Source organism: Corvus cornix, chromosome 2, assembly GCF_000738735.6.
Source record: "Corvus cornix cornix isolate S_Up_H32 chromosome 2, ASM73873v5, whole genome shotgun sequence".
NCBI lineage: Eukaryota > Metazoa > Chordata > Aves > Passeriformes > Corvidae > Corvus > Corvus cornix.
The window spans coordinates 151,029,784-151,055,128 of NC_046333.1; the positions used below are offsets into that span (position 1 = coordinate 151,029,784).

Sequence of the window (25,345 nt, forward strand, 5' to 3'; positions counted from 1 at the left end):
TTTGTTGCTAGCAAAATGTCTGTATTAAAATACAAAGAAAACTTCCCTGCTGGGAACAGTAATTAATAGACTCTCTTTTGTATGGTACTAACAGCATTGTAGGTTCCATTTCCAAACAGACCACAATGTTCTTGAGGAATAAATTCCACCACTGTTAGTCTGAACCTCAGCCTAAAACACAAAGAGTTCAAAAACAATAGTATTGTGCATCCTAGCAATATTCCAGCATCATGGCACTGGCTTACTGCAGTGTGTCCCATCAGATGTGGGTTGTATCTGGGCACTGCTTGGCGGTGGCAAGCTCAGAGGGCTTCCTATTGTGTTCGAGAAGGCGATGATTGCATTGGAGCCCTTGGAGTTCTTGTTCATACCCAGGATGTCTGCATTAGTTTGCTGTGGCTCGGTTTTCCTGAAGATGTTTTTCATGGTTGACTGGAAGTTATTGGTGACAAAGCAATAGACAATGGGGTCCATGCAACTATTGAGGCTACTTAGAGTCACTGTCACGTGGTAGACGAGGAGGCTGATGTTGTGAGGAATGTCTGGGTTGATGGAGATTGCGACCTGTAGCACGTGGAAAGGAGTGAAGCAGATCATGAAGATGATGAGGACAGTGATAAGGAGCTGCACAGCCCTCATTCTCCTCTCCCGACTCTGGTGCATGAGGCTGGGCTTGGACAGGGCACACATAATCCTGGTGGTGAAAAAGATGATTATGATGAGGGGGAAGAAGTACTCACAGACCATCAGGACCAGAATCTTGGAGAGGCAGCACTCGGCAAACTTTATTGCCATGATCAGGATGGAGAAAGTCACCACAGAGGCAAAGATCCAAATGAAGATGCAGATCCCCTTGGCACAGGTGGGGTTCCTCCATTTACGTGAGGCTTCCACCTGGACGATTGCCAGGTAGCGGTCAACGCAGATGCATGTCAAGAAGAGAATGCTGCAGTACATGTTGACAAAGTAGCCGAAGATGTGAACCAAGGGACAATTCTTGCAATCTCCTGCACTGTAGAACATGATGATCCGGACAGGCAAGGAAAAGCCCACCAAGAGATCAGTTACAATCAAGTTGATGGTGTAAATAACAGAGGTGGTTTTTGTCTTGGTACGGAAGCAGAAGACATACAATGCCAAGCTGTTCAGCACAACACCCACCAGGAAAATGATGGCATTGACTACCATCAGGCCAATCCACAGGCTATAAAAATCTGTGGCCAGTTGTTCGTCTGAGTGGATGAATTTGGAGAACAAGTTGATGTTGGACTTTGGTTGTTCGGTGGAGTTGGTAGAGTCAAGGGCTGGCAGTTGGGTGGAGGAGGTCGGCATGGTCACTGACTTCCAGCAGTCTGGAAGAAAAGAAACAGAGGTATAATGATAAGTGTGTCAGCATTCCTCAGGGCTCAAAATCTTGTCACCTAAGAACATTTTAACCTACGTATTTACACATCCTTAGTAGTAGATCCCCATCTGCCAATATGGGATTACCAATAATCGCAAGGAAAATACCTGTGTTTATAATTAGTGTCTTCCAGTGGTTTCAGATGCATGTTTTAGGGAAGACACACACTCCGCACTTCAAGTTCCTCTTCCTCTTCCTTGTACATAAATGGTTTTAAGACCAGAAGACCTTTGCATAACCATAACCCCAGCACTGGACTCCTAAAATATCACATCTCTTGCCTTGGGCAGGTGATCCCATTAGAGAGTTATATGTGGTAGTGTTTTCAGGAGCTGTAAGATTTCCCTGAAATCAAGGAATGGCTGAATTTTCTAAGAAAGCAGAAGCAGGTTGTGTGGCATCTTCTAGAGATCTGCACTAACAGCAACAGCAGCTGGGAGATTTCAAGCTAAGGGTGTCAGCCACTAGTCCTGCCAGGGTTTGACAGTTTAATTTGCAAATCATTCCTGACTTATACACTATTTTAAACTCATTTGTATATTAAAAAGATAAAAAAAGGGCCCAATATATACAGAGACTTGGCTGGTTTCAATAAAAATAAATGGTTGAAAAATGTCTGGAATATCTCAAAGTGGCTGGGCAGGGCTTTGACATTAAAAAAACCAGCTTGGATCAGCAGAGAATGATGCTGAAAGACTTGATTTATGGGGGTTTGAAATCCGTGCTACCAGTGAGCCAAATGCGGAAGGACTGGGAGACAAGGATCTGCAAACACATCTCCCAGCGCTCCCAGAACTGCAGTGTGCCTGGGCTGGGTGTTTCACTGTGGAAGGCTGGAATTGCTGAGGGAATCTGGATGTCCAGCTTTGCCAAGCACGCTCCATCCTCTGGCAGCTGGCTTTTTTCCTGCACTAATCCTTTTTGCTGCTTATGGGGATCAGGATGATGGACCAAAGGTGCTCTGTCGCCTGTGAGATGCTTCAAGCTGTTGGTGGCTGTGTACAAAGTGGAGGAGGAAGCTACTTAGGATGAAAGTGGATCCTCAGAAGAGTTCCTGCTGAACTCCAAAAGAAAATGTTTTGCAGGTACAGTACTAATGGGTCCAGAGAACGTCACAGCAGCTCTGAGCCTGCCTGATGAGTGCCAAAGCCTTCTCCTGCCTGGCCACCAAGTGTCTCTGCATTTCCTGCATACAGCACTCCTGGTGTGTTTCACCAGTGTTTGGTCAATAGCCAACATTCAAGATCAAGAGTCCTCACGGGATGCTACAGCCTAGTTGTGATTACTCTGCATGGTTCATTCAAGCCAGGTGAGCATGAAGCAGAACATTTGTTGAGAAAAAGCAGAGATTAGGACTGAGAATTTAGAAGACCAGGTGTGAAAATTCTTGGAGAAGTGACTTTGCCATCATGATGGAACTTGGGTTTGTTGGCCTGGAGTCTGGGGATTACTATAGTTCCTTCTTGACTCTCAGTCTGTGGAAATGGTGTAAAGGAAAAAACTGGTTTTTAATATCCTTGAGCTCAGAAGGATATTTCCAATCAAATGGCAATTTGTTTTATTTAGGTAGCCACTCAAGCCCAAGGAGTTTAATTGTCCATTGGAATGGCTGGTGCTCAGACATAAAGCCCTCCTGAGATCCAATGCAGTGCCAGGGCACACTGCAGGACTGAAATCCTGAAGCCTGGGGTCAGGCCACCTTTAATGTCCCAAAGAACTACTGGGCAAAGAGGAACAATGCTAGTTTCTGTCCCTTTTTACCTCTAGGTCATCTCCAGCAGAAACCAGACGTTGTAACATCATCTGGTTTGGGAATGACCAGATTACCTCACCCTGTACTGAGCTCTGGTGGCAGCCAAAGTAGCACACATGTTCACGGCATTTTTTCTGGGTCTGACTGAGCCTGCAGACTCCTGAGGGAGAGTCTTGTCTCTTTACATTTTGTGCCAAGCACACTGTCAGAGAAAAACAGGAAAAACTGGCCTCAAGATAGGCTGAAGGTAGTGGAGTTGCAAAGTCTGACACCTGAGAAAGATGCATGGGTAGGATGCAGAACCCTGGTCTGTTTGCTACTGATTTCCTAAAATTCTCACCATCTTCTCTGTTTGTTTCACTCTTTAATTACAAAAACAAACTGAAATGAGCAGATGCCTGGATCTGCTCCCAGCTTTCTCTTTGCAGATGCTATCAAGAGGAGCACTGTGGAAACCAAGGAATAAAGAAAGACTTTGATGCCCCTGGAGTGCAGTGAGAGTCTGTATATCTGTGTTCAGACACATTCTTGAGCAAGGGAGAAGACAAAATCACCCCTCCCATCCCTGAGCATGCACTAGGCTGTATTGAATTACACATGCATTTGTTTTCTCATTGTAATTCCATGGCACTGGCTGTTTGCTCTGATATTACATTTTGTTAGTAACTTGCCTCCTCTGGGAGATTTTTCTTCAGTTTGAGATCCCTTATCACAAACACCTGATATTTATCTTACTTTGCGTTTCTTGCCTGAGTGAAATCAGCGCCTCCAAATACATTCAAATATTCCTCATCCTCACAATGCTTTTGAGGGATGTAGGACATGTTACAGACAAATAGAAAATTAAAATAATCAGCATATACTATGTCCTGGCTTACATAGTCACCTTTTCCACTGAGCCCCACGTGCAAGGAAAAAAACTCGAGATGTTAAAAACTGCTAAAAAACAACAGGTAACATTGTGTTTGCCAAATTGAATATGCAAAGAAGTGCTGCATTAGAGTTTGTGTCTTTTCCCAGTCCATTGCTGCCCGATCTGAACTCAAAATCCAAACAACTACATGAAAGAAGTCCTGGCAAATTTAATTAATCCTGAAGATTTCCTCCCTGACAGTCTGTGAAAAAGCTGCCTCTTGGACTGTTGTGGGAAAAATCTTCTTCTAATCAAATTGTTACTGATGGATGTTTGGGTGAATGGCCTCTTCCTTTCTTTGTGGGACTGTCCTCATCTCATGGCTCACAAGCAGAAAGGATGGAGAACTGGACTAGCAAAGCAACAAAATTCCTCTGAGTACTTTTAATGAGATGGAGCTGGACCAAACCCCTGGTTTACAGCTGCTAAGGATTTTTCCATTGTGGGACTCCAAACCCATGAGAAAGGTACATTGCCCATTTTGCAGCACAGAAAGGCAGCCTGACCTTGTGTCTGAGCAAAGCTAAAAATTTCCAAAGATTTTAAATTCTTCCCCTTTCTGAGTCCAAATATTATCTCAACCAGGTCTCTTTCTCTGCAATCAGAAATACTCGTGCAGGTGTTTAAGTGAGTCAGTTCAGCTACCCATCACCATGAAGTAGTGGCATATGGAAGGCAGTGAGGGGCATGGCTAAATTAATGAGAAGCTTTTCAGCCTCTGCAAACCTTTATTTTGCTGTGTTTTGCACTATTTATTACTCATGGCTATGGCATGAGCTCATGAAGAGCTGCAAGAACCACCTTTACTTACAGAGCAAATAGACTTTGGGTTAACCCCCTTGCTAAAATCTACAAAGAGCTTGGAGCTCAGTCTACTTCATACCTAACTGAGCTCTCAGCCCCCCAGATTTCCATGCAATCCCTGTTTCTGGGAGCTGGCTGTCTGCAAAGCCCAAGATGGGTAAACACACATCCTTCTAAGTGTTGTCTGACCGTGCCAGTTGGCCTATGCTGTTATATTATACCTCTGAGGCGGGATTTTGTCTGTCTGGCTGGGAGACTCTTGGTAGCATTTCCTTAAAAGTACAGCACGAATCTGGGTAGAAATGGGATAAAGGGAGGGACAGAGACTGGAGGTTGACCTGCTTTCCCTCATTCTGATAAAGGTCCCTGCTCAGCACTGGGAGAGGGGGACTTGCTCTGAAATACTTTCTCATCGTTGTGTGACACAACCAATTCCATCATTCTTGGGCCAAATAGGAAACAGATGGTCGCTGTGCTGAACATAGGTCCTGCAGCCTTTTCCCTCACTCACTCACTGCTTGGCATCACCCTTGTTAACTTAGCATGGGCATCTCAGTGCTATTTCTGCCCCAGGAAGAGATCCTTGACCATCGCGTATTCCACTTCACCCAACCTTGTGCTTGGTGTCAGCCTTAAGCCTCACCCTGCACTTGCTGAAGTTAGTAGGGTTCACTTCCTTAGCCCAGGGGACTTTTGGATCCGGCTCAGCAACTCAAGTAATGGGATACAAATGAAAAGGCAGGTCAGACAACTGAGCTTTGTCCTAACTGCATGCCAAAAGGGTTATTTATTGGTGTGCAGAAAGGATCTCTGTGTGCAGACCCAGAGAAAACACCAGAGCCACACACTGGGATCGGAAAGTTGAAAAGGACGTTAACAAGCACGAGTGTAATTTAGTATAAACAGCTTCAGCTTTTCTCATCTCCCTGTCCTGAACTGGAACATCTGATCCGGCAACCTGGCTCCTCTATCAACCCCCCCAGTCCCCCTTACCCTGTCCTGCCTGCTGGTGTTATTCTGCTGCCTGGGGTGGCAGCAGTGTGTGTTTAGCTTTGCAGCCTTCCCATGTTTAAAGTTCCCCTGGTGATTTATCATCATATTTATAAATGAAGGGTTAAACTCACTCTCTTTCAATTTAAATTGTGTGATTCTCCTTCTGGCAAGCTCTCACTCAACTCTGGCTCAAACTGGCCAAATATGGTGTTTTTGTGCATGTCGACCTTGCCCTATACATGGTAGAGCTTGTTCTGTGTGTCTTGTGTTTAGCCTGGGGAGGATGGGTTTGCTGACAGGAGAAACAGAGAGAGAAAGGGAGAGAAAGGGAATTAGTTCAGCTGCTGAAACTAAAAAGCTGGTGCCCGTCTGCCCCTTGGGCTGTGAGAAGAGAGCTAATTCTGAGGGAGACAGGTTCTATCCCGAAGCAGAAACGAGGCTATTCTCAGGGCAGGTAAGATCCCATTTGTGTGGGCATCAGATCTCTACTCTCACTTGATTCCTAGGCATTGAAGTCTCCTGTAAACCTCCAGGTCTGAGGGTGGCTGGACCAAGTGTGTGAAACACCCACCTTGTGGGGAACTGCAGTTGTAAATAGCCAAATCCAGTCTAGAGTTCCCCTCCAATGCCATGGACATAGAAGGGACTTTGGAGACACAAAACACATAGTTTTATGAGTGTCAGATTAAATGACACCTGCTTTCTTGCAGTCTCATGTCTCGCAGTGGCTCGCAGGGCTGAGGGAATGCTTTGCCCTGCTTGAGATGCTTATTATAACTTTTTCCCATGTGGACACTTGGCTGCCTTAATGAGCACTTACATTCCAGCTCTTCCCTTGGCTCCAACACTTGTTTGACTTTCTCCTTTCTTTGCTGCCTAATTTCCTGAAAATTGAGGTGATCTTTGCCTTCTGCCAAATTCTGGTTGAAATTAGCCAGCAGATTGAAAAACATTAGGGGGACAGAGGAAATTGGAGCTGACAACCACACAAACCGGCATTGAGAGTGGTCCTTGTTTCCTCCAATGTGAACCTGCAAGGCATTTTTTAACACTCTCCACCACACATCCTTTCATTCCCTGCAAATTTACAATTGCTTTGGCATTGAAACACAGCAAACAGGGCTGGATGGTTTCTGTGAAGAAAAGAGTATTGCTTGCTTCTTGTTGTTTTCCTGAAGAGAAATAATTTCAGATTTATGCCAAACCATGGGAGAACCAGCCTGACTGGGTCAGCTCATAGCAAATTTCTGGGTGTTGGCACTATCCAGCCATGGTCTTCTTGCCCATGTGTCACGAAGAGTGTGATGGCCAATGTCTGGTAGTTTGAATGGTCATGTGCTGAGTTACAGCTTTTGTCTGGAATCACAGAATCACAGAATATCCTGAACTGGAAGGGACCCAGAATGATCATTGAGTCCAGCTCCTGGCCCTGCACAGGACCATCCCCAAGGGTCACGCCATGTGCCCAAGACAGTTGTCCAAATACTTCTTGAACTCTGCCAGGCTTGGTGCTGTGACCACTGCCCTGGGGAGCCTGTTCCAGTGCACAACCACCCTCTGGGTGCAGAACCTTTTCCTAATATCCAACCTAAACCTCCCTGGAGACAACTTCAGGCCATTCCCTCAGGTCCTGTCACTGGTCACCAGAGAGAAGAGATCAGTGCCTGCCCCTCCTCTCACAAAGAAGTTGTAACTGTGATGAGGTCTCCCCTTGGTCCCCTCCAGGCTAAACAGACCAAGTGACCTCACCTGCTCCTCATACAGCTTCCTCTCAAGGCCAAGAGAGATTAACACCCCCCACTGACTTTTGAATCTCTAATATTGGCCATGAGACTCAGATTTCCCATCTGGCTGGAGGGAAAACTTCAATGTCCAGTCTCAGGCATGATGCTGATTGTTGGGCTGGCGTTGCTGATGTGCCGTTTGAGCTGTTTGCCTCCTGCCTGAGATGCCCAGTTTGCCTCTATGTGCTTCTTCATCTCCAAGGCCCTGCTGTGGATGGGCAATGGATATTACTCTGTGTTGTGATCTGAGCTCCACCCACCACGTCGTGTTCAATGCTGTGTGTACACATGGATGGATCCTGTGCTCTCTATGGGCCCAAGGCCAAAATCACATCCTTTGAGAGTGAGGAACCCACATCCCTGGCTCATTTTGGGACAAGAAATAGTCTGTGGGTGCCCAAGCAATGATTTAGTCCAGCAGGTCACCCTAGGCCATGAGGGATCACTGCCAGTTAGAAGAGGGAGAGAGCACAACTCTCCAAAGTGCATTCCTCTTCTCCACGGAGCAAAGTGACCCAGATGGGACTGATACCACTTGGCTTAGACCAAATGCCAACTCTCTGCATCCAGGCTTGAACCTGCTTCTTAAAACCAGGTGACAGATCATAGTCCTGGACACTCCAGGGACAATCTATTTAAAACTTGGAAAGGTCTGCATGGCTCTCCCTTAGCCCTGTCCTGAGCATGCATGAAAAAACTGAAATGAAGCTCCCAAAGATACACAGGGGAGAAAATTCACATACTGGCAGATTTCTTATGAATTTATACCTCCTCTATGGCCATTTGTAGCAGCAATGCCTCAGTCTTTGAAAGAAAGAGCCCAGATGTGCATGTGCAAGGAAAAAGAGAACTGGGATTGTACATACTTTGGCTCTCCAGACCTACAGATATCCACCCAGCAGTGGTGGACACCTAGAGATCCCCCAGCACATCTCTGATGAGGCTTGCTAGTACTGGTCATCAATAAAAGGAGGTTGTGTATTTTTGCTTGTTTTTACCACACTATGTAGAAAAGTCCCTCCTGAAACATTTGGAAGTCTATGATACCTTATCAATACCACTGTATTTTTCATGTCCCTCTTTTCTGTGTTATCAGATCTTGGCTTTGGAGTGACAGAAATGCTAAGTGTCTTGGTGAATGCTCTATCAGGCTGCTAGCATTTAAAAGGCCAATATCTCATAGCCTGTCGGGGCTCGTACCAAGTGCCATCTGTCACAAGGGAGCACGGAGTGACATCTCTGCAGTAGGTGCTGTGTGTCTCCAGCTCTCTTACTTTCAGAGAAATCACAGCATGACTTCCTGAGTGTTTTCCTCCCTGTCCCTTGTGGACCATTATACGTGAGGGGAAAACACGTATTTTTGGGGGAATTTTTTTCCAAGATGATTAACATTTTTAAAAAAAAAGTTACATCTTAAACAAAACACATGGATTTGGATTCTTAAGGGCTCAGCCAGGAAAGATGGATTTGAGCCTATCTTCTTGGGAGGTTGTAAAAGAACAAGAGAAATGCATTTGATTTTATAGGGATCACAGTAATCCATTGAGTGTTTCCAGGGCGCTGGAGACAAAGTGCTAGAAATGTCAGTTTGGAATAACAGCTATTGTGGCTGTGTGCAAGGAGCACCTTGCAGTGAGAATTACCATATAGGCACATGCAGGAACTTCCCAGGCAAGTGCAAAAACAATCTGGCCAGTGTATTGCTGGTTGCTTTTGAGAAATTTTTAATTACAAATTTAGCAATCTTTGAGCACTTTGTCCTCTTTCTGCCTTCAGCTGCCTGCTTGCTCTGTCCTTTGGCAAGAAGCTGAGAAAGGCAGTAAAAGAGCAACAGCAGAGTTCTGCTGTTGGGGAATACCTGGGCTCCTGCACAGCCAGGGAGTGCAGGACTGGTGAAACAATGCTTACACCCCAGGGAGCACAGGGACAGCAGTGAGGTAGGGATGAAGGGGCGATGCAGAGGAGTCAGGTGTACCAGCTCTGCCTCCCAGCACTCACTTCAAGCTGTGCTGCTCTCTTGGCTGCAGGGAGAAACTGAGGCATGAAGCCATGTGTGGGCTTGGCCCAGGGAATGCATTGAGGTGGGAGACCCAGTTAGGGAGCAGACAGTTTTTGAGGCATCCCAAGATGGTCAACCAGGTCTTAACCCTTTGGGAGACTGGATTCTGGGGTTTCCTTAGAGAGGCACATATGACACTGCTGTGCAGACCCCACAGTGCCTTCAGGGTTTTGCAAATTTTGGATTCACCAGGTTAACCTGGAAAAACTCATTGTTGTTGGTGAGTATGTTGCTATGAAATCAGGGAGCATTTCCGAAGTGGTCTGCTAAGGACCTTAGAAAGGATCTTCTTTTTCCTTCTACTGACCCAGCAAGTGGGTTCAGAGAGGGAAGACAGCACCTTTCCTAGAGCTGAGCTTGCACCCTGCTGCATCGCCAAACAGGTAAAACATCCCCACTCACAGCTGACCCCATTCCGGGCAGTACGTCGTCTCTTCTTCTGGCTTCCAAAACCTTCCTGAATGCATTTCATGAAAATTTAATTACGCCTGGGAGTACAAATGTACAAACGACATCACCCCCCCTCTTCACAAGAGCTGGCACAGTACTTTTCAAGAAGGGAAAGCCAGCAACTTTGCACACTTCCCATCACTCTCCATCTCTTTGAAGAACAACTAAATATCATTACACTGCCCCAAATCTCAAAAGCAAAGAAGGTCACAAGGGAGAAGCTCCTTGCAGACCCTTCCAGCTGCTGGCACAGCGTGGCTTTTCAGGTCAGGCACTTCCCAATGGATTTCCACACCTGCTGGATGGGCAGAGCCAGAGACTTCCCAAGCTACTCATCCACATGTTCAGTGGACCCCTTCTGCTGCCACCCCTGCCAGGGCTCCCTGCTGCAATAGCCAGGACTTGGAGTCCAATATCCAGCAAATCCTTCCTGGCCCCACGTTGTCTCCAATCCCATGCCCCCCTCTTTCTCTCTGACCAATATCCCAAAGCATTCCCTGCAATGATCCCTGCAGTGTGTTCCTGCACGACGGACTGACTTACCTCTGGCTTGATCTCCCTTCTATGTTAGAGGAGTTGCCGGTAAGAAAATTTCCTCATGGACCTGTCTGCTATCACCCCAGGAAAGAGACATCTGTTCCTACAAGCAGAACAACTGGAGTGACTACAGAATATGAAGAAATGCCTAATCTCTCTCTTGCGTTCTCTCCCTCTCTCCCCCCCCTCTTCTAAATATAGCCTTGCAACTAATGGGAAAAAATACACACTACCAAAAAAAAAAATATTTCCACTTGTCTGTAGTGTTCAGAATTTCTCCCCAAACATCTGGCTCCTTGCCCTAAATCTCTCTGAAATTTATGAAGTGCTGTAAATGCTAAAGAGGGCTCCAGCCTTACTCACGGTGCTAATGCCTGAACATCTCTAGTAAACTAAAACTTATGTTGCTGCCCCCAAGTCAATTTTCCTGTGTCTCTGTGGGAACAAAATCTCCTTGCTGGAAACTTGCCTGCTCAAGGCCCCTGCAATGGCACCACCATGTGTGAGATGAGGAAAATACCCCTCTTTTTTTCTTCCTGATGTGAACTGGGATTAGAGAAAAGCATCCCTGGCAGCTGCAGGAAGGTGCTGAACCAAATGCCACACAACCTGTGATGTCCTTTGAACCAATCTAGATGTTCAGACCCTGAGAAAACCCCTGGCACAGGGAACCACAGGGTGACCCTGCACACTTTGGTGGTGCTGCCTGCAGTCATTTGGGAGAGGAGATAATGAGATCTATCCAGGGCTGAAATGGTTGAGCGTGGGTGGCAATAGAGAGTCTGAGGCTCCACCAAGGAGCCCCCCAACATGTTCCTCCATCCTCACACAGCTCTTCCTTGCTGATGGTAGAGCCATTGTGGGTGTCAGGTCTTTCTCAGAGTGGGGATTTAAGTATCTCTACACCCTTGGCTACTTGAGAAGAGACTGACATTGGACAAAGCATAATGAATTATCCCATTATTGAGACGGGTTCAAATCACACGGCCAGAGCAGCTTTCAAGACACCTCTGCTGATTGATGTTCTAAGGACTCAAAATCCTTCAAGTCCCATCTCAAGTCCCACTTCTTGCTCTAAACTGGGTACTAAAACCCCATCTTTTTTGGGGTTTGCACAGATGTTCTCCCCAGGAGCTTTTCAGTAGCTTTAGAAAGTCCTTCTGGGAGAAAATGCAGAAAAAAAGTGAGAACTTACATCAAATTCAGTTCTTTAGAAATACAGAGAGGATGGATGCTGCATTTTAGTATCAGTCCTGGCCTGCATCGCACTTTAGATGAAGACAACACTGGTGCCAATGCAATAAACACGCAGGATATGGCCTGTCACAACACGACAGGATCAACTGAGAGGCACTGAATTCCAGGTCAAGAGGCCAAATCCATAAATAGAGGAGAGGTAAACTCCACACATGCGCGTCTCACTGGCGCACAAACAGTAGCTATGGTTATTAGAGAAGGTTGACCTCATTTTCTGGAATTACTTTTTCACCCTTGGATCTTTCCCAGGAAGACTGAGCTGATTCTTTTTGTCTGGTTATTTTATTGATTTTCTATTTTGAGTTTCCTCACATTGAGGGGCAGATTGTTCCGCCAGTTTCAGGAACATCCTCCTTGGCTTTATGAGCCCTCTGATCTGGGTATCCAGCCTTCCACAGCTGACCTCTAGCTCAAGCATATGCCTGAACTTTCATTTGTTTCTCACTTCCTTATGTTTGGGAAGAGAGTGTGATTGGAAATTCTCCATGAGCCCTGTCTGAGTGATCATTCTGCCTTCAGTTCCCTCCATCCTAGAAATTCAACAGGGGTAAGAACAAAGAGAAGAAACCAGCTCATGGTCTAATGCTGGGCAGGGTGGGTGAACTTGGACCCTATCAAGGTGCCAGGATAGGCCCAGAGAAGCTGTGGCTGCCCCATCCCTGGAAGTGTTCAAGGCCAGGCTGGATGGGACTTGGAGCAACCTGGTCTAGTGGAAAGTGTCTCTGCCATGGCAGGGGCTTGGAACTAGATGGTCTTTAATGTCTCTTCCAACCCAGACCATTCTAGAATTCTATGATTCTATCATTCTCAATGCTTATTGTGGCAAATGCTTAAGATTCCCCCAGACTGTCAACAAAATTTTTATATTTAGGGAATGTCTCTCTGGAGTTACAAATGTGAGACTGTAAGAAAGAGAAGACTTTTCTCCAGGATGAGCTGTTGGTAGCTGCACTCTGTCCACCTTCTCTGGGACTGCCTGGTCCTTCCTGTGTGAGGACTGGTTTGGTTTTATGCTTCCAGATGACACGAGAGCTGCATTCCCATCCCTGTGCATGGGATAATCAGTACCCTGCACTCCCCCACTATCCCAGCCTCTCCCTCCTTGCTGGATTTAGAGCTAGGCTCTGAGTGGCAACAGCTGCAAAGTTTCAAGTTGTGCCTGAGATAGTGCAGAACATGCCATATTGGGAAGCAGATGCTAAGGTGGAGAAGGCACATCCGGGCTCAGGGCCACACTTTGTCCCAGACCCGGTTCCCACACTCGACTTCAGGAGGAGTTGCAACTGTAGCTGATAAATGAAGAGCTTCTATCATCTCTTGATTTTCAGTCATTTATTACCCTCCCAGAGGCAGTGAGAAAGGCAGAAAAAAAAAGTAAAGCTTTAGTAAGTGGAAAATTTTCAAGCTTGTTCATTGAATATACAATAGTGTATATTCAACTTTGCTGTTGTTTTTTTTTTTCCTTTTATTTTGGAGGGGGTGTGTTCTGTTTCGTTCTCACTGGAGTGAGATTGTAGGCAGAAGAAGGTATTGTCTCAGTCAAAATCAGCACACAGAAGGACTAATAGTTACATCAGGGAAGGATGCTACTAGCCCGTGGTAATTCCTAGCAATCCCTTAACCTTGCCATGTGAAATAGGGCCCTGGTTAAAAGTCTTCTGTGGCACAGTGCAGCAAAGCAGGAGGCCAGACAACTCTTGAGGGAGGTGCAGAGTAAGCTGATAACACACATCCCTCTGGGGAGATGTGTCCTGTTTTTGTCAGGAGAAGGGTGTACTCTTCCAGTCCTATTCAAAAAGGGGAATTGAGCATCCTTTGATCCCTTGCTGCAGGAGAAGAGATTGAGATTGGGCACTACATAATGAACTTTAACAGAGCTGAGACGGGCTCAAGGCACATGGGCAGATCAGCTTTCAAGGTGTGTCTGTTGACCATCTCTGCAAGGACCCAAATCCAGTGTCTGAACATGCCTGTGTTTGTTTAGGAAGCTTAATTTAGGCTCTGTTATACTGAACAGATGCTCACAAATGAATTATTTTCTCCAGAAGCAAAGGAGAATTCCTACCCAAGAAGGTCTTGGACATAGACGTAACAGAGTTCAGAAAACTGAGGAGCCTTTACCCATGGTCATGACTGTGTTGAGGTCACCAAAGAGTGGGATCCTCACTGGATGGAGGACTCTGAAGGGTGGGATCTTCACTGCAGTGTCTGGAAAACCTCTTTTTAGCTGCAGGCTTGATGGAGAGGCAACAATATGGTCTCTGCCAGGTGAGTAGCCCTCTGTCAAGGAAGATAATGGCATTGAGGAGAGTCTACAACATCCATTTTACCCTCCTCAACTCCTCTTCCTTCTGGTAAACCTACTCTAGAAGATCCTCAGGCCTTAAAAAGTGCTGGAAAACATTCATGAATGTCTCTATGATACGCACTGCCCGTGAGCCCTAAAATCATGATTGTCCTCAGTCTCCAAGGCTATTGTGGGATGCTGTAAATCAGAACTGACCCAAAGAACTGTGTAGGTTCTCACCGGTGGATCAAGGGTGGAGAAATTGCTGCACTGGACCGTCCTCCAGGAGTCACCTTTGATTTGCTGGAAAATATGTGGGCACTGAGGCTCTACTCAAACGTGTAGGAATTTTCCATCTAGGTGAGGTGTTCTTCAACCCCACCACACTTCCTTACCATAAAGAAGTGATGTGCATGTTCCCTTGGAGAGCAGTGTGGGAACACACTCCTCTTTGGTGGCTCCTGAGCTGGTGCTTTGTGGAAGGGATAGCATGGCAAATGGATGGATCCTTAAAGCAGATCCAGGTAGAATCCATGGGAGGTCCAGTTGAAGATCAGGGCTGACATCTGTATCCAGCCTGGCTTGTGGCACTTACTCATGTGGAGCCAAAGAGAGCAACATGTGGCTTCACCTGCTGGGCTATTGAGAGGCCATTCTTTGCTGCTCTCTTGGTGATCCAGGTGTGCCATGCTGGGACATCTGGGAGATCCTGGGACCGCTTTGGGATCTGAACCCTGAGACATTCATGCTGGTTATGCCTAAGGTGATAGCTGGAATGACTGGAGGAAAAGATCAGAGCTCTCTGTACTGATTCTTAGACAGAATCTGTCTCTGCCTCCTGTGTGCTGATTTTGACTCAGACAATACCTTCTTCCACCTACAATCTCACCCCAGTATTTAACACTCTTGTATATTCAATGAACAAGCTTGAAAATTTTCCACTTACTAAAGCTTTACTTTTTTTTTTCTGTCTTTCTCACTCCCTCTGGGAGGGTGATATATGACTGAAAATTTGACTGAAACGACAGGTAAGAGATAACCTTTGTACCTTTCCTGCAATGATGGCATAGAAACACCAAACAGACAAAGAAATGTAAACTACTTGTCCCTGGACAAGGAGGGTTTGGACCGTTCCCCCCGTGATGTTCGACACCCCTATGGCTTTTTACCCAACTGTCAGCATGGATAACAGAGGCTGTGAAGAGCCACAAAAGATGGTCCACCTGGCTCTGTGATGGCATCTCAGCGGGGTCTAGAGGCAGCTGTACCTACCTGACATCATCAGCTCTGCAGGGCAAAATCTGAGCCAACTGCTCAGGATCACAGGCACTTCCCAGCACTTGCTGTACTATCACTCACTCTCCTCAGAGGACTGCAAGGGCTGGAGGCCACCATAATTTTGTATCCCTGCCTCTGAACAGGCTCCCCATCTGTGAGTTTGTGCAAGAAGGGAGATCAGAGAGTCACCATACGGGGCCTCTGCTGATAGGATCCAGCTGTGATTCATCTGCTTGATGAGGGACAGGGAAAGACAAGTGATGCCCTAGAATGATGGCCATGGTTCCTGTTGCCTGAGTCAGGGATGGGGGAGGAAGTGTGTAGGAGCCAGTTTCCTGCCTGCCAGCTGCATATTTGGGAATTGACTTTGCTGACCATTGCCTCCCCCTCCATTTTTCTCCCCAGGCTGTGGCATTTTTGCTGATGGACCTGTTGAGCTGAAAGAAAAATGAAGATATCTGCAGGACCAAAGAGCGAGCTGCTCTTCTGGGCAACCCTGAGGTCTTTCCTGAGTGACTGGTTTGGAGAACATTGGTCTTGCCTATCTCCAGTTCTTGCATGGGGTATGAACATGGGGGTATCTTACAAGGGGTATGAAGTCCCTAACCTGTTATAAATGTACCCTGTGGGGCTGAACCCAGATCTCTCTCTCCATTCCGCTCTGCTCAATTTACCACAGGTCTCACAACTGTGAGGATTCTGACAAGGTTCCTCAGTCAAGGCACCAGCAAAGTGAGCCACCAGGACTCTGGCCACCCAACAAAGCATGTCATGTCTCAGCTGCCCCTACTGATCCAAACCTCACTGGGATCCTTTGCAGGGTCCCGCTCCAATCTTTCTGGTCCCCCAACCCAGGTCTAGCCAGCAGCCACTTTTTGTACTTTTCTTTTTTGCTATTTTTTTCAAAGATTCAGAAGCTAATTGCCAAGAACTCAATGTCCAGTGTCACAACCTCACTGCAGAACTCTCCCTATTCTCAGCAAAGTATTTCCTGTTGGTTTTGTTTGTCACTGAGCACACAGGGACACTGGTGCTTGAAGGGGAAAGCTACACAAGCTTTGGGCTTTGGCATTGCTTGGGCACCATGCCCTGGGAGGTCAGGGCTGGGTGGAGTGGCTCTTGCCCCACTCTGGTTTGAAGGTTGCAAAGCAGGAATTGGCAGGATGGCTGGTGCTGGGTGGTTGAAGAGCCCCCAGGGAGCTCTCAGCACTCTGCTCCTGTGTTTGTGGCAGTGGGAAGCACAGTGAGGCAGGACTGAGCCAGAAAACCTTGAGCTCGAGATGTGCTGTGCCCTGCGAGGATGAAAAGGACGAAGGAACATTTGAAAACCCATGGCAAGGAAGTGGTGGGGACTTTAGGGAACCAGTCTGTTATCTCCACCTGCTCTGATTTAGCAGTGACCACAAACTTGGAAAGGGGCAGTGGGATGCTCCCAGGGTCATCTGTTCAACTTTTGGGGTTTTTTGCCATATGAGTAACCTAGCCCGGGAGGAAGGACACCTGCAACTTGGAAAATCTGGTATTTGGACCCACAAACCAAAAAAAGGCTTTAGGGAAAGACATCCTCTCCCTGCTCTCTCTCTGCAAACATGTTAATCCTCCTCTCCCATTCCCTTTGTCTGCCTGGTTTGGAGAGATTCGGAAGGGCTCAGGGCAGGGCTGTCTTTTGTTAGACGTGCACAGACCTCAGCAATGCTCTGATCTGGAACAGGGCAGCATAAATCTGATGGATTATCGTAGGAAATGCCACAGTGATGAAAAGCCCTATAGGAACAGGAAGAAAAGAAAGGGCCCCATCTGGGAAGAAAAAAAACCCAACAACCACCCTGCTGCCTGCTTACAAGTGATTCCTAGAATTGCTGCCTCTGGAATAAGCTGGTACACTTGCTGTTGGGTTTTTTTTTCCTTTTATTTTGGAGGGCGTGTGTTCTGTTTTGTTCTCAGCTGTTTACAGATTCTGTCCTTGCAGCACGTTCTGTGTGAGGGGCCTCACTGGGGACAAAACCCCCATTTTTTGGGGAGGTGCCTCATTTTCCTTATGGCTGAAACCATCCCTCTAAGCATAATGTGCAGAAGTGCTCTGAGAAATTTTCAGGAAGGGAAGGAAGGCATCCCATGTGTGATTTACTGGAAACTGCAATGCCAAAATAATCAATTTTCTCCTGAAAACAAATGGGACAGGGTGCTGGGCAGCAGGATCCAGCTGGCAGTGTTTGTGGTGGTGCTGTGTTTTGCTATTAGGTCATGGACCCTTTTGTCTCCCACCTGGAGCAGAGAAAATCTGCTGAGACCTGAGTCAGGTGGAAATATGATGGTTCAGAAATCCAATGTGATATTTTCTGTGTCTGGGATGTGATCATAGATAGCACCAGATTGTCACTGCTGGTGAGCTCTTGAACTCACTGAGGTGTGGGCAACGGATGGCATAATGGAGGGAAGACCAAAGCCCTACTCCAGTTTGTGTTTGGCCTCAAAGCAAGTTTTATATCAGGAGCAAAAGCTCAACCTGTCACTGCTGAATCATTCCTTTCCATAACTTCATCTTGGTACTGATAGCTTCGGTCTTTGTTATGTTGGGAGTGCTGCAAGGTGCTTTTTGATGTGCCTTTCATGTCACATGGAGGGATTATTTTCTACAAAAGCACTATTACATGAAATAAATAGTATTAAATTGACTAATGAAAGGGGGATGTGTTTCTGCCTTGGAAAAGGTCCAAACCAAAACAGTAGGAATTACCTGAGGGGAAGCAAATCATGAACCATCAGGGCAGACCAGAAGAATTGGGCTTGTTTAATCTACAGAAGAGACAACAGAAGGCAAACCTGATAACAGCTCTGGAGATGACTGTGGCAGCTTCCCTGGGAATGGTGCAAGGCGGGTTCGTCTCGCAGGGTTTAGTTCATTAACACCAGTCTGGACCAGTTGATCAGCCCAGTTTGTGGTGGTCTCAGTGTAGAGGCTTCCTTTGGGTAAGAGGAATCCTATTGCTTGTGTCTCCTAGGGCAGGGATGTGCAATCAGCATCCCTGTCCTCTGTAATTCAGAGTTAGAGCCACAGCAGCAGCCAGAGGTTCCTCCCACAGCGTTGGGGCCACAGGTTAATCCCATGGCTGTAACACAACCTAAGATGGCACCTTCTTTTGGGCAAATACTGCTGGCTTCTTTAAAGCAAAAATCCAGCCTGCTGTGGTTGCTAAACTGGGCTCTGCTTCTTTGGGTGTTTTTCCATTTTCCAAGAAAAATAAAATGCAGGCTCTGTATTTTTAGATATGCCATCTGATCATAGTTAGTCATATATCAGACCCAATACTGTGAGTCAAGATGCTGAACTCCACTGCTGAACTCCCTTGGGTAAGAACCAGCAGCTTGAGCCATCCTGGGTGTATTAATAAATCAATGCGTTTAAAATAATCTCACACTTCCTTAGGTAAGCTGCTTACAAAGAATAATACAGTTGGGAATTATTAATGCCAGCATCTTAGCAGCTCTCATTCTCTGGGTGAACTTGATACTGTTGTGAGTGGGAGATGAACAGCCCTGGTATGAGACAGATCTAATCTAGGCAGGGGACAGAGGCAGCACGACTCCTCTTCCTTTCCCTCTGCTGCCAGTGACTGATTCCTGACGTCTGCCCCTTGCTATTTTAGTCCTGGGTATCCTCTGAGGCGGCTGCTGGTCGGAGTGAGCTTTATGGTGACCCCTTCAAAAAGCATCTGATCAACCTGCCTTGCACAATAGTGCACAAATGTGGAGTCATTGGTGTATTTTAAACCTCTTGCTGGTTTGCTTCAGCCTCCACAAGTCTGTGTCTCTAACACCACCGCAGCCTGCAGACAATTTTCTGTGTGTTTGATCAAAGCAGCGGGAAGCCTCCGAGCTGGTGTGTGAAAAATGGGCTGCATGGTTCCTGAAAGTTTATTTGTTGTGCTACTTTATCACTCTAATGACAATCAATTTATCCGCGTAATTGGTAGCTGGAGACAGCATAACACAGCTTGGCAGCCTGGATTTTTCTCAGAGATGTATTGCTTGGCATATTCAACCCAGGCAAAAGGAGCCAGCCTGGCTGCCGGGGAACTGCAGCTCTGTGAGTGCCAAGCAGGTGAAACCCAGCATGACAACTCAGCTTTCTCTCTCCATCCTGCCAGAAAAAGACTTTGAGGATAAAGGTGAAGTTGCACCTGTCTGAATATCTTGCTTAAGGTCCCTTCCAATCTGAGCTGTTCTATAATTCTATACTTTTTGAACAAGGGGATACTGATAGGACAAGGGGGAATGGTTTTAAACTAGGAGAGATTTAGATTAGATATGAGGAAGAAATTCTTTACTGTGAAGGTGAGGAGAGTCTGGACCAGGTCGCCCAGAGAAGCTGTGGCTGCCCCATCCCTGGAAATGTTCAAGGTCAGGTTGGACAGGGCTTGGAGCAACTTGGTCTAGTGGAAGATGTTCCTGCCCATGGCAGAGGGGTTGGAACTAAGTGATCTTTAATGTCCCTTCCAACCCAGACTATTCTGTAATTCTATGATTTTAATAAGCCTGATAAGGCATTGGCCTCTCTGTTGAGATGGGTAATGACCAGTTAGACTGTGATGGGTGCAGGAAAAGGTGTGCTCTGCCTCTTCATTCTGTACTGCTCGTGGATCAGCTGCTGGAGTGTGGCCAGGCCAGCAAGAGGGTGATCATACATCCCTGTAAGAGGAGAGGCTGGTTGCACAATAGTGGCTCTGTGTGGTGGAGGTGTGTGACCTCCAGCAATCTCCTGTCCTCTGCACTTGACTGCTAGAAACCTTCATGTCATGCAAGAAGCAGGTTGTCCTACTGAGGCCATCTCAGTGCCCTGTCCTGCTGTGCCCAGGTACCCACTTTACTGCTTCCTTCTGAGTTGACCACTGAGAGGACCCTGGTGGGCTACAAATGCCTGTGCTGGTCTCTGTGTGGGTCAGTGTGCTCAGAGCTCAGTGCCATTTCACCTTGCTAATGCCTACCTGCAGCAAACAACCTATTCTGATGTAGGTGTTTGCAGCTGTTTGTAGGTCTGAATGAAACAAAATTTTGGCAAACCTCCACAGGCATCCCTGCCCTCATCCATGAGGACAAAAACTACTTGTGATAGCCTCACTATGGGGCAGATCCCCAAAGTGGCCAAATCTATCTGTCCAGATGTCCCATAGACAGGCTGACAAATTCAGCACATTCAAGGATGGGAAGCTCTCTGCTGGTGCACCACACTGGAAGCCATAGCTGACATTCTTAGCCTTAGGGGCATTTCCCAGAGCCCCATCTTTTTGGCAGGTATTTGTAGAGAAGATGGCCAGAGCCATGAAGAGGAAGGGATATTTGACAGTAAATCTTTTTTGCACCAATGTGGAAGAAGCCATCCTTTCTGCTGTGTGATAATGGCTGTAGTGGTGCTTTTCAGGCTGTGATAGATGAGATGCACATCTTTTATGGATTATGTGTAAGAGGTAATAAAGAATTCCGTCCTTCTGTGTCTATACACTAACGGTGTATCGATCCCAGTAAATATCCTGCTGAGACTGAACAGCAGCATCCCTGGTTAGTGTCGTCCTGATGGGTGACATCATTTCTTTGGTTGTCACAGCCAGCTCAGCCTAATCCCATCTGACCCCCACAGCTTTACTGATCCTTTACTCTGGCTCTGGGCTTCACTTTTCTATTCCCCTGATTCATGCTTCACCTCAGCACAACTACTTGTGTCTCTGGACTTTGTCATGCTCGGCTGGACTCTGCTGTGCCTCTGGGATTTACAGGATGGGAAGTGTTTCCCTGCTAAGCCATCAGTAGGATTTGCTCAGCTATTTGTGATCCGCAAAAAATGTACAGCTAAAACCTACAAATTAAAATGCAGGCTACAAATGAAAAATGGATGAGAGCTAAAACAGAGAGCAGGAAGGGTCCTTTCAGCATTTACAGATGAGCTGGCTAAAAAGCAGCAGACATTCCTCAGAAGGGGCTGTAGATTTTACCACAGATGTCATGGGATGTTCACTAACATGTATATTTAGGTAATAAGTAGTCTCATCTCCTAAACCTGGTGACTGGACATTTATAGAAACCTGCTATAATAACCCAGGCTGGAAAGAAAAATCACAGAATCATAGAATCACAGAATGGTTTGGGTTGCAAGAATCTTAAAGATCATCTAGTTCCAACCTCCCTGCTATGGCAGGGACATCTTCCACTAGACCAGGTTGTTCAAAGCTCCATCCAACCTGGACTTGAAGAACAAAAACGTGCACTTTGAGTGTTTGTTAGCATTACTCCTGTGGGGAATACTTGTCTCCCATTTTAAAAAGGGTCCAGGGATTTGGATGTCTCTGATTTTAGGCATCAAGACTCACATCTTAATGGGTGAGGTTTCTCTGAATGTGCTGAGCACTTGCCTGCTAAACATCCCTCTTTACTTGTCTCCAGCCTGTTAAAATGTGGACAGCCAAAATCCTGTTGCTCTCCTGACAAGCTGGAGTCCAGGGTTTTGTTCTTGACCCTCTGAAAGGGGATGCAGGGCCAGAACAGCCTGCATCCCTATGGGAACCACGTCATCCCAAGGGCATGATGCACTTAAGGGGGAGCAGAGCTGTGGTGGTATTGTACGTGCGCCTGGTGGGATTTATTGCTTTGTTCAGGAGCCTCCTCCGTTCTGCTTGCTCTGCCCTGGGGAGAACGTGCTGTGAGAGATGTTTCATGTGCAGTTTCTTCCTTGGCCTTTGCCTCCTGCTTCAAAACGGGGGAAGAAAGACTTTTAGGGTGCTTTTGGCACCTTTAGGCTCTGTGGGGAGGGAAGAAATGGCTCTGTGTTTTTATCTCAATGCACTGGGGAAATGGGGAAGAAGACTTGAGCAGAGTGAGGGAAAACGCTCTGAAATAGATTACTAAAGTAGCTGCTCAATTGCATTGCTAAGTTGCCATGTGTCCTTGTAAGAAAGGATGGGGGAAGATGGGGATTTTCTTTATTACTGTGGGTTGGCAGAGATTTCTGTGCACAAAGGAGATGGAAAATTTCTTAGTAAAGAGGTTTCTGCCAAAGGGAGGCTTCTGCCCTCACTTGTGCTGGCAGATGCTACAACAGGAAGGTGGTGGGTATTTCTGCCTCCTTTTTCATGTTGCCCAGCTTTCCCCTGCTCAGGGAGGGATTTACAGGGCAAGCTGAGGTGCAGCATTGCATCTAATCATGGGCGACAGAGGCATTTGCCCTGGTGGTTTTCAATTGGTACTGTCACGCGCAAGTAATAGGGATTAAACTTGTATGCCCACTGTGTTATTTCTGAATGGGGGAGTTTTAGCTTTGCAGAAGGAGCTGTCATTTCAGGAAAAGAGCTGGCTTTTTGCTGAAGAAGAACAATTGGCCCTGGCATGTGAGAAATGTTAGAAAAAAGGTGCCTCCTGTCATCAAAACAGAGCTGAAATGAGTCTGAAGAGCCACGTTGCCAATTCATCACACTGCCACTGAGTGCAGGCTGTGTAAACACAGGGAGATGCTCCCTCTATGCTGTACTATGTCCCAGTTGGCAGAGACCTGCCAATGGACCTAGTGAGGCCATTCATCCCTTTAAGCCACCCCAGCTCTGGCCCAGCCACTTCTCCCACCCACACAGCAATCAGAATAAGGACATTTCCATATCGTTTCCCTGGGGAAAGTTTTCTGCTTCCTAACCTTAAACTGTAAAGTTAATTTTGAGCCTTCTCAGATCACTTTTTCATGGCCTGGGTCTAAAAATCCTCTGTCTAGCTCTGCACCTCTGTACAGGGACCCTTGTGGGATGCACAGGTGTGCGTGTAGCTGGATTTGACAGAGGTAATCCGAATGTGGAGGCTTACCAGAAATATTCAAGTTTTCATGCAGAATCCCTTCGATGGCTCTTTACCATCCAAATAGATCAGTTCAGTTTATAGAAAACCCAACATTTCCCTAGATGAGATGCTCTTTTCCTTTGCAACAGCTCTAGACTCCCCAACCCTCCTCTATCCCTCCAGCATCTGGTGTCCAACACTCTCCTTCCTCTCCAGTGCTGTTCCCACCCACGTGGAGCCAAACTTCATCCAAACCCACGTGCTTCGCTCCCGGCCCGGCTTGCAAGGACTCCCATCCCCATCCGGATGCCTCCAAACTCTCACCCAGCCGGGATCAGCACACGCTGCCTTCTCAAGCAGCAGCCGGCGAATCTCCCTCCCTCTCCCCCCTCGCTCCCAGCCCGACACACGCCGCAGCCAGTACTCACACAGCCGGAGTGAGAAAGCTCAGCTGCTGAGCCCTGAGCCCGCTCCAGATTCCTCGAGCGAGTGGCCGTGGGCTCGCTCCCCGGCGCTCAGCCCGGCGCGGGGATGATACAGGAACCAGACCTCTTTGGTTTACTTTTACGTTGACGTCAGTGTCTTTTCGAGCCTCCACGGCTCGTTTTGGTAAAAAGGATGTCTTCAGGGGAGAGGGGAGGGGTCGGGAAGGGAGAGGAATGAGGATGAGCTGGAGATGAACTTTTGTGATGTGAGCAGGCAGTGGTGAGAAGTTTTAGGGCTCATGCTGAAAGAAGAGGTGCTTATGAAGACCAGGTAATCCTGGGTGTATCTCGTCATCTGAACATGAGTACACTGAAGACCTGACCCGCACACAGAACTTGTAGAAAACTTAGAGTGGCTTGAGTTGGAAGGAACCTTAAAGACCATCTAGTTTTAATCCCCTACCATGGGTAGGGACACCTTCCACAAGACCAGGTTGCTCCTATCTAACCTGGCCTTGAACACTTCCAGGGATGGGGCTTCCACAGCTTCTCTGGGCAACCTGGTCCAGTACCTCACTATCTTCGACATAAAGAATTTCCCTCCCCCAGCCCTGTGCACACACTGTGCAGCCAAAGTGTGTGTAGACATTTTTTGGGGGGTATGGAAAGGGTTGATACTTGTGAGGGATTTGGAGAACACCATCAGGAAGTGAAACCTGCAAGTGCGATCATTAATACTGAATTATTCACGGCAGATCAATCATACCTATGTTTAGGGTTTCTTTTGGCCACGAGCAAAGCCAGATGCCTTTGTGTGACCACATAACTTCCAGGAATTCCAGACTAGGGCTTACATGTCCTAAATGCTGGTAGTTTTTTATTAGGTTTTTGTTGAGTAGTGTGATGCAAACCCTTGAGCACTTGGATCTCAGAGCCTCAGGTAAGGCAAATATAGAATTTGCCCCAGTGCTGATGACCAACTGTAATTAAACAATTAAACCTGTGCTCTCTTTGGATCGTTGATCACTTTTCCGTGATACGTTTGTCCAACTCTTAACACAGCTGGTCTGTCATCCATTATTAGACCATCTGTACTTTGATACAAATAAATTAATATGAACTCTTAGGAGCAGGCACTGAGATTAGTCTGTGTGAATCCAGGTACCAGAGTCATAAAGAGCACCAACTACCTGATGATATTGATGTATTTGTTTTGGAGGGCACTTGGCTGTGCCAGTAAAACCCTACAGGGAGCGGGGATTATTGACAAGGAGGCATCATCTGGTGCTGTCAGGATGATTGGGCTGTACTGGTTTATTTGGAAAACAGTAGTGAGAAAATAGATTTTTACTCTGATGTACCGTCACTGCAGAGAAGAAGAGACACAGAAAGGGAAAGCTCTTCTCGTTCAGCTCATCCATGGCAGAGCCAAGTAATAAGTCCAGTTTCTTATCCATTGGATCACACACTCCCTCTCATAAATAATTCTAGTCTCAAAGGTTCCCGGTGTCCTTGTTAGAACCAATACACTGTTCATGGCTGAAGAAAGGCAGAGTCTTATAAAAACCAGAAAAAAGGTTCCTTGTAA

The 25,345-nt window shown here is 46.8% G+C and overlaps 1 protein-coding gene across 2 annotated transcripts; it reads right to left on the reverse strand.

Moving 5' to 3' along the window:
• Window positions 1–23,854, reverse strand: GPR20 (G protein-coupled receptor 20). 2 transcript variants are annotated; one of them, XM_010404698.3, is made up of 3 exons: window positions 23,761–23,845; window positions 10,705–10,801; window positions 1–1,352 (listed from the first exon to the last, which is right to left on the reverse strand). In XM_010404698.3, the coding sequence occupies exon 3, from the start codon at window positions 1,330–1,332 to the stop codon at window positions 229–231; it is 1,104 nt and encodes a 367-aa protein (XP_010403000.1). In that variant the 5' UTR covers window positions 1,333–1,352; window positions 10,705–10,801; window positions 23,761–23,845; the 3' UTR covers window positions 1–228. The 2 variants fall into 2 exon arrangements, with proteins under 2 accessions (XP_010403000.1, XP_010403001.1); XM_010404699.3 differs by lacking the exon at window positions 10,705–10,801 and having other exon boundaries at window positions 23,761–23,854.
• Window positions 23,855–25,345: the final 1,491 nt, after the last annotated feature.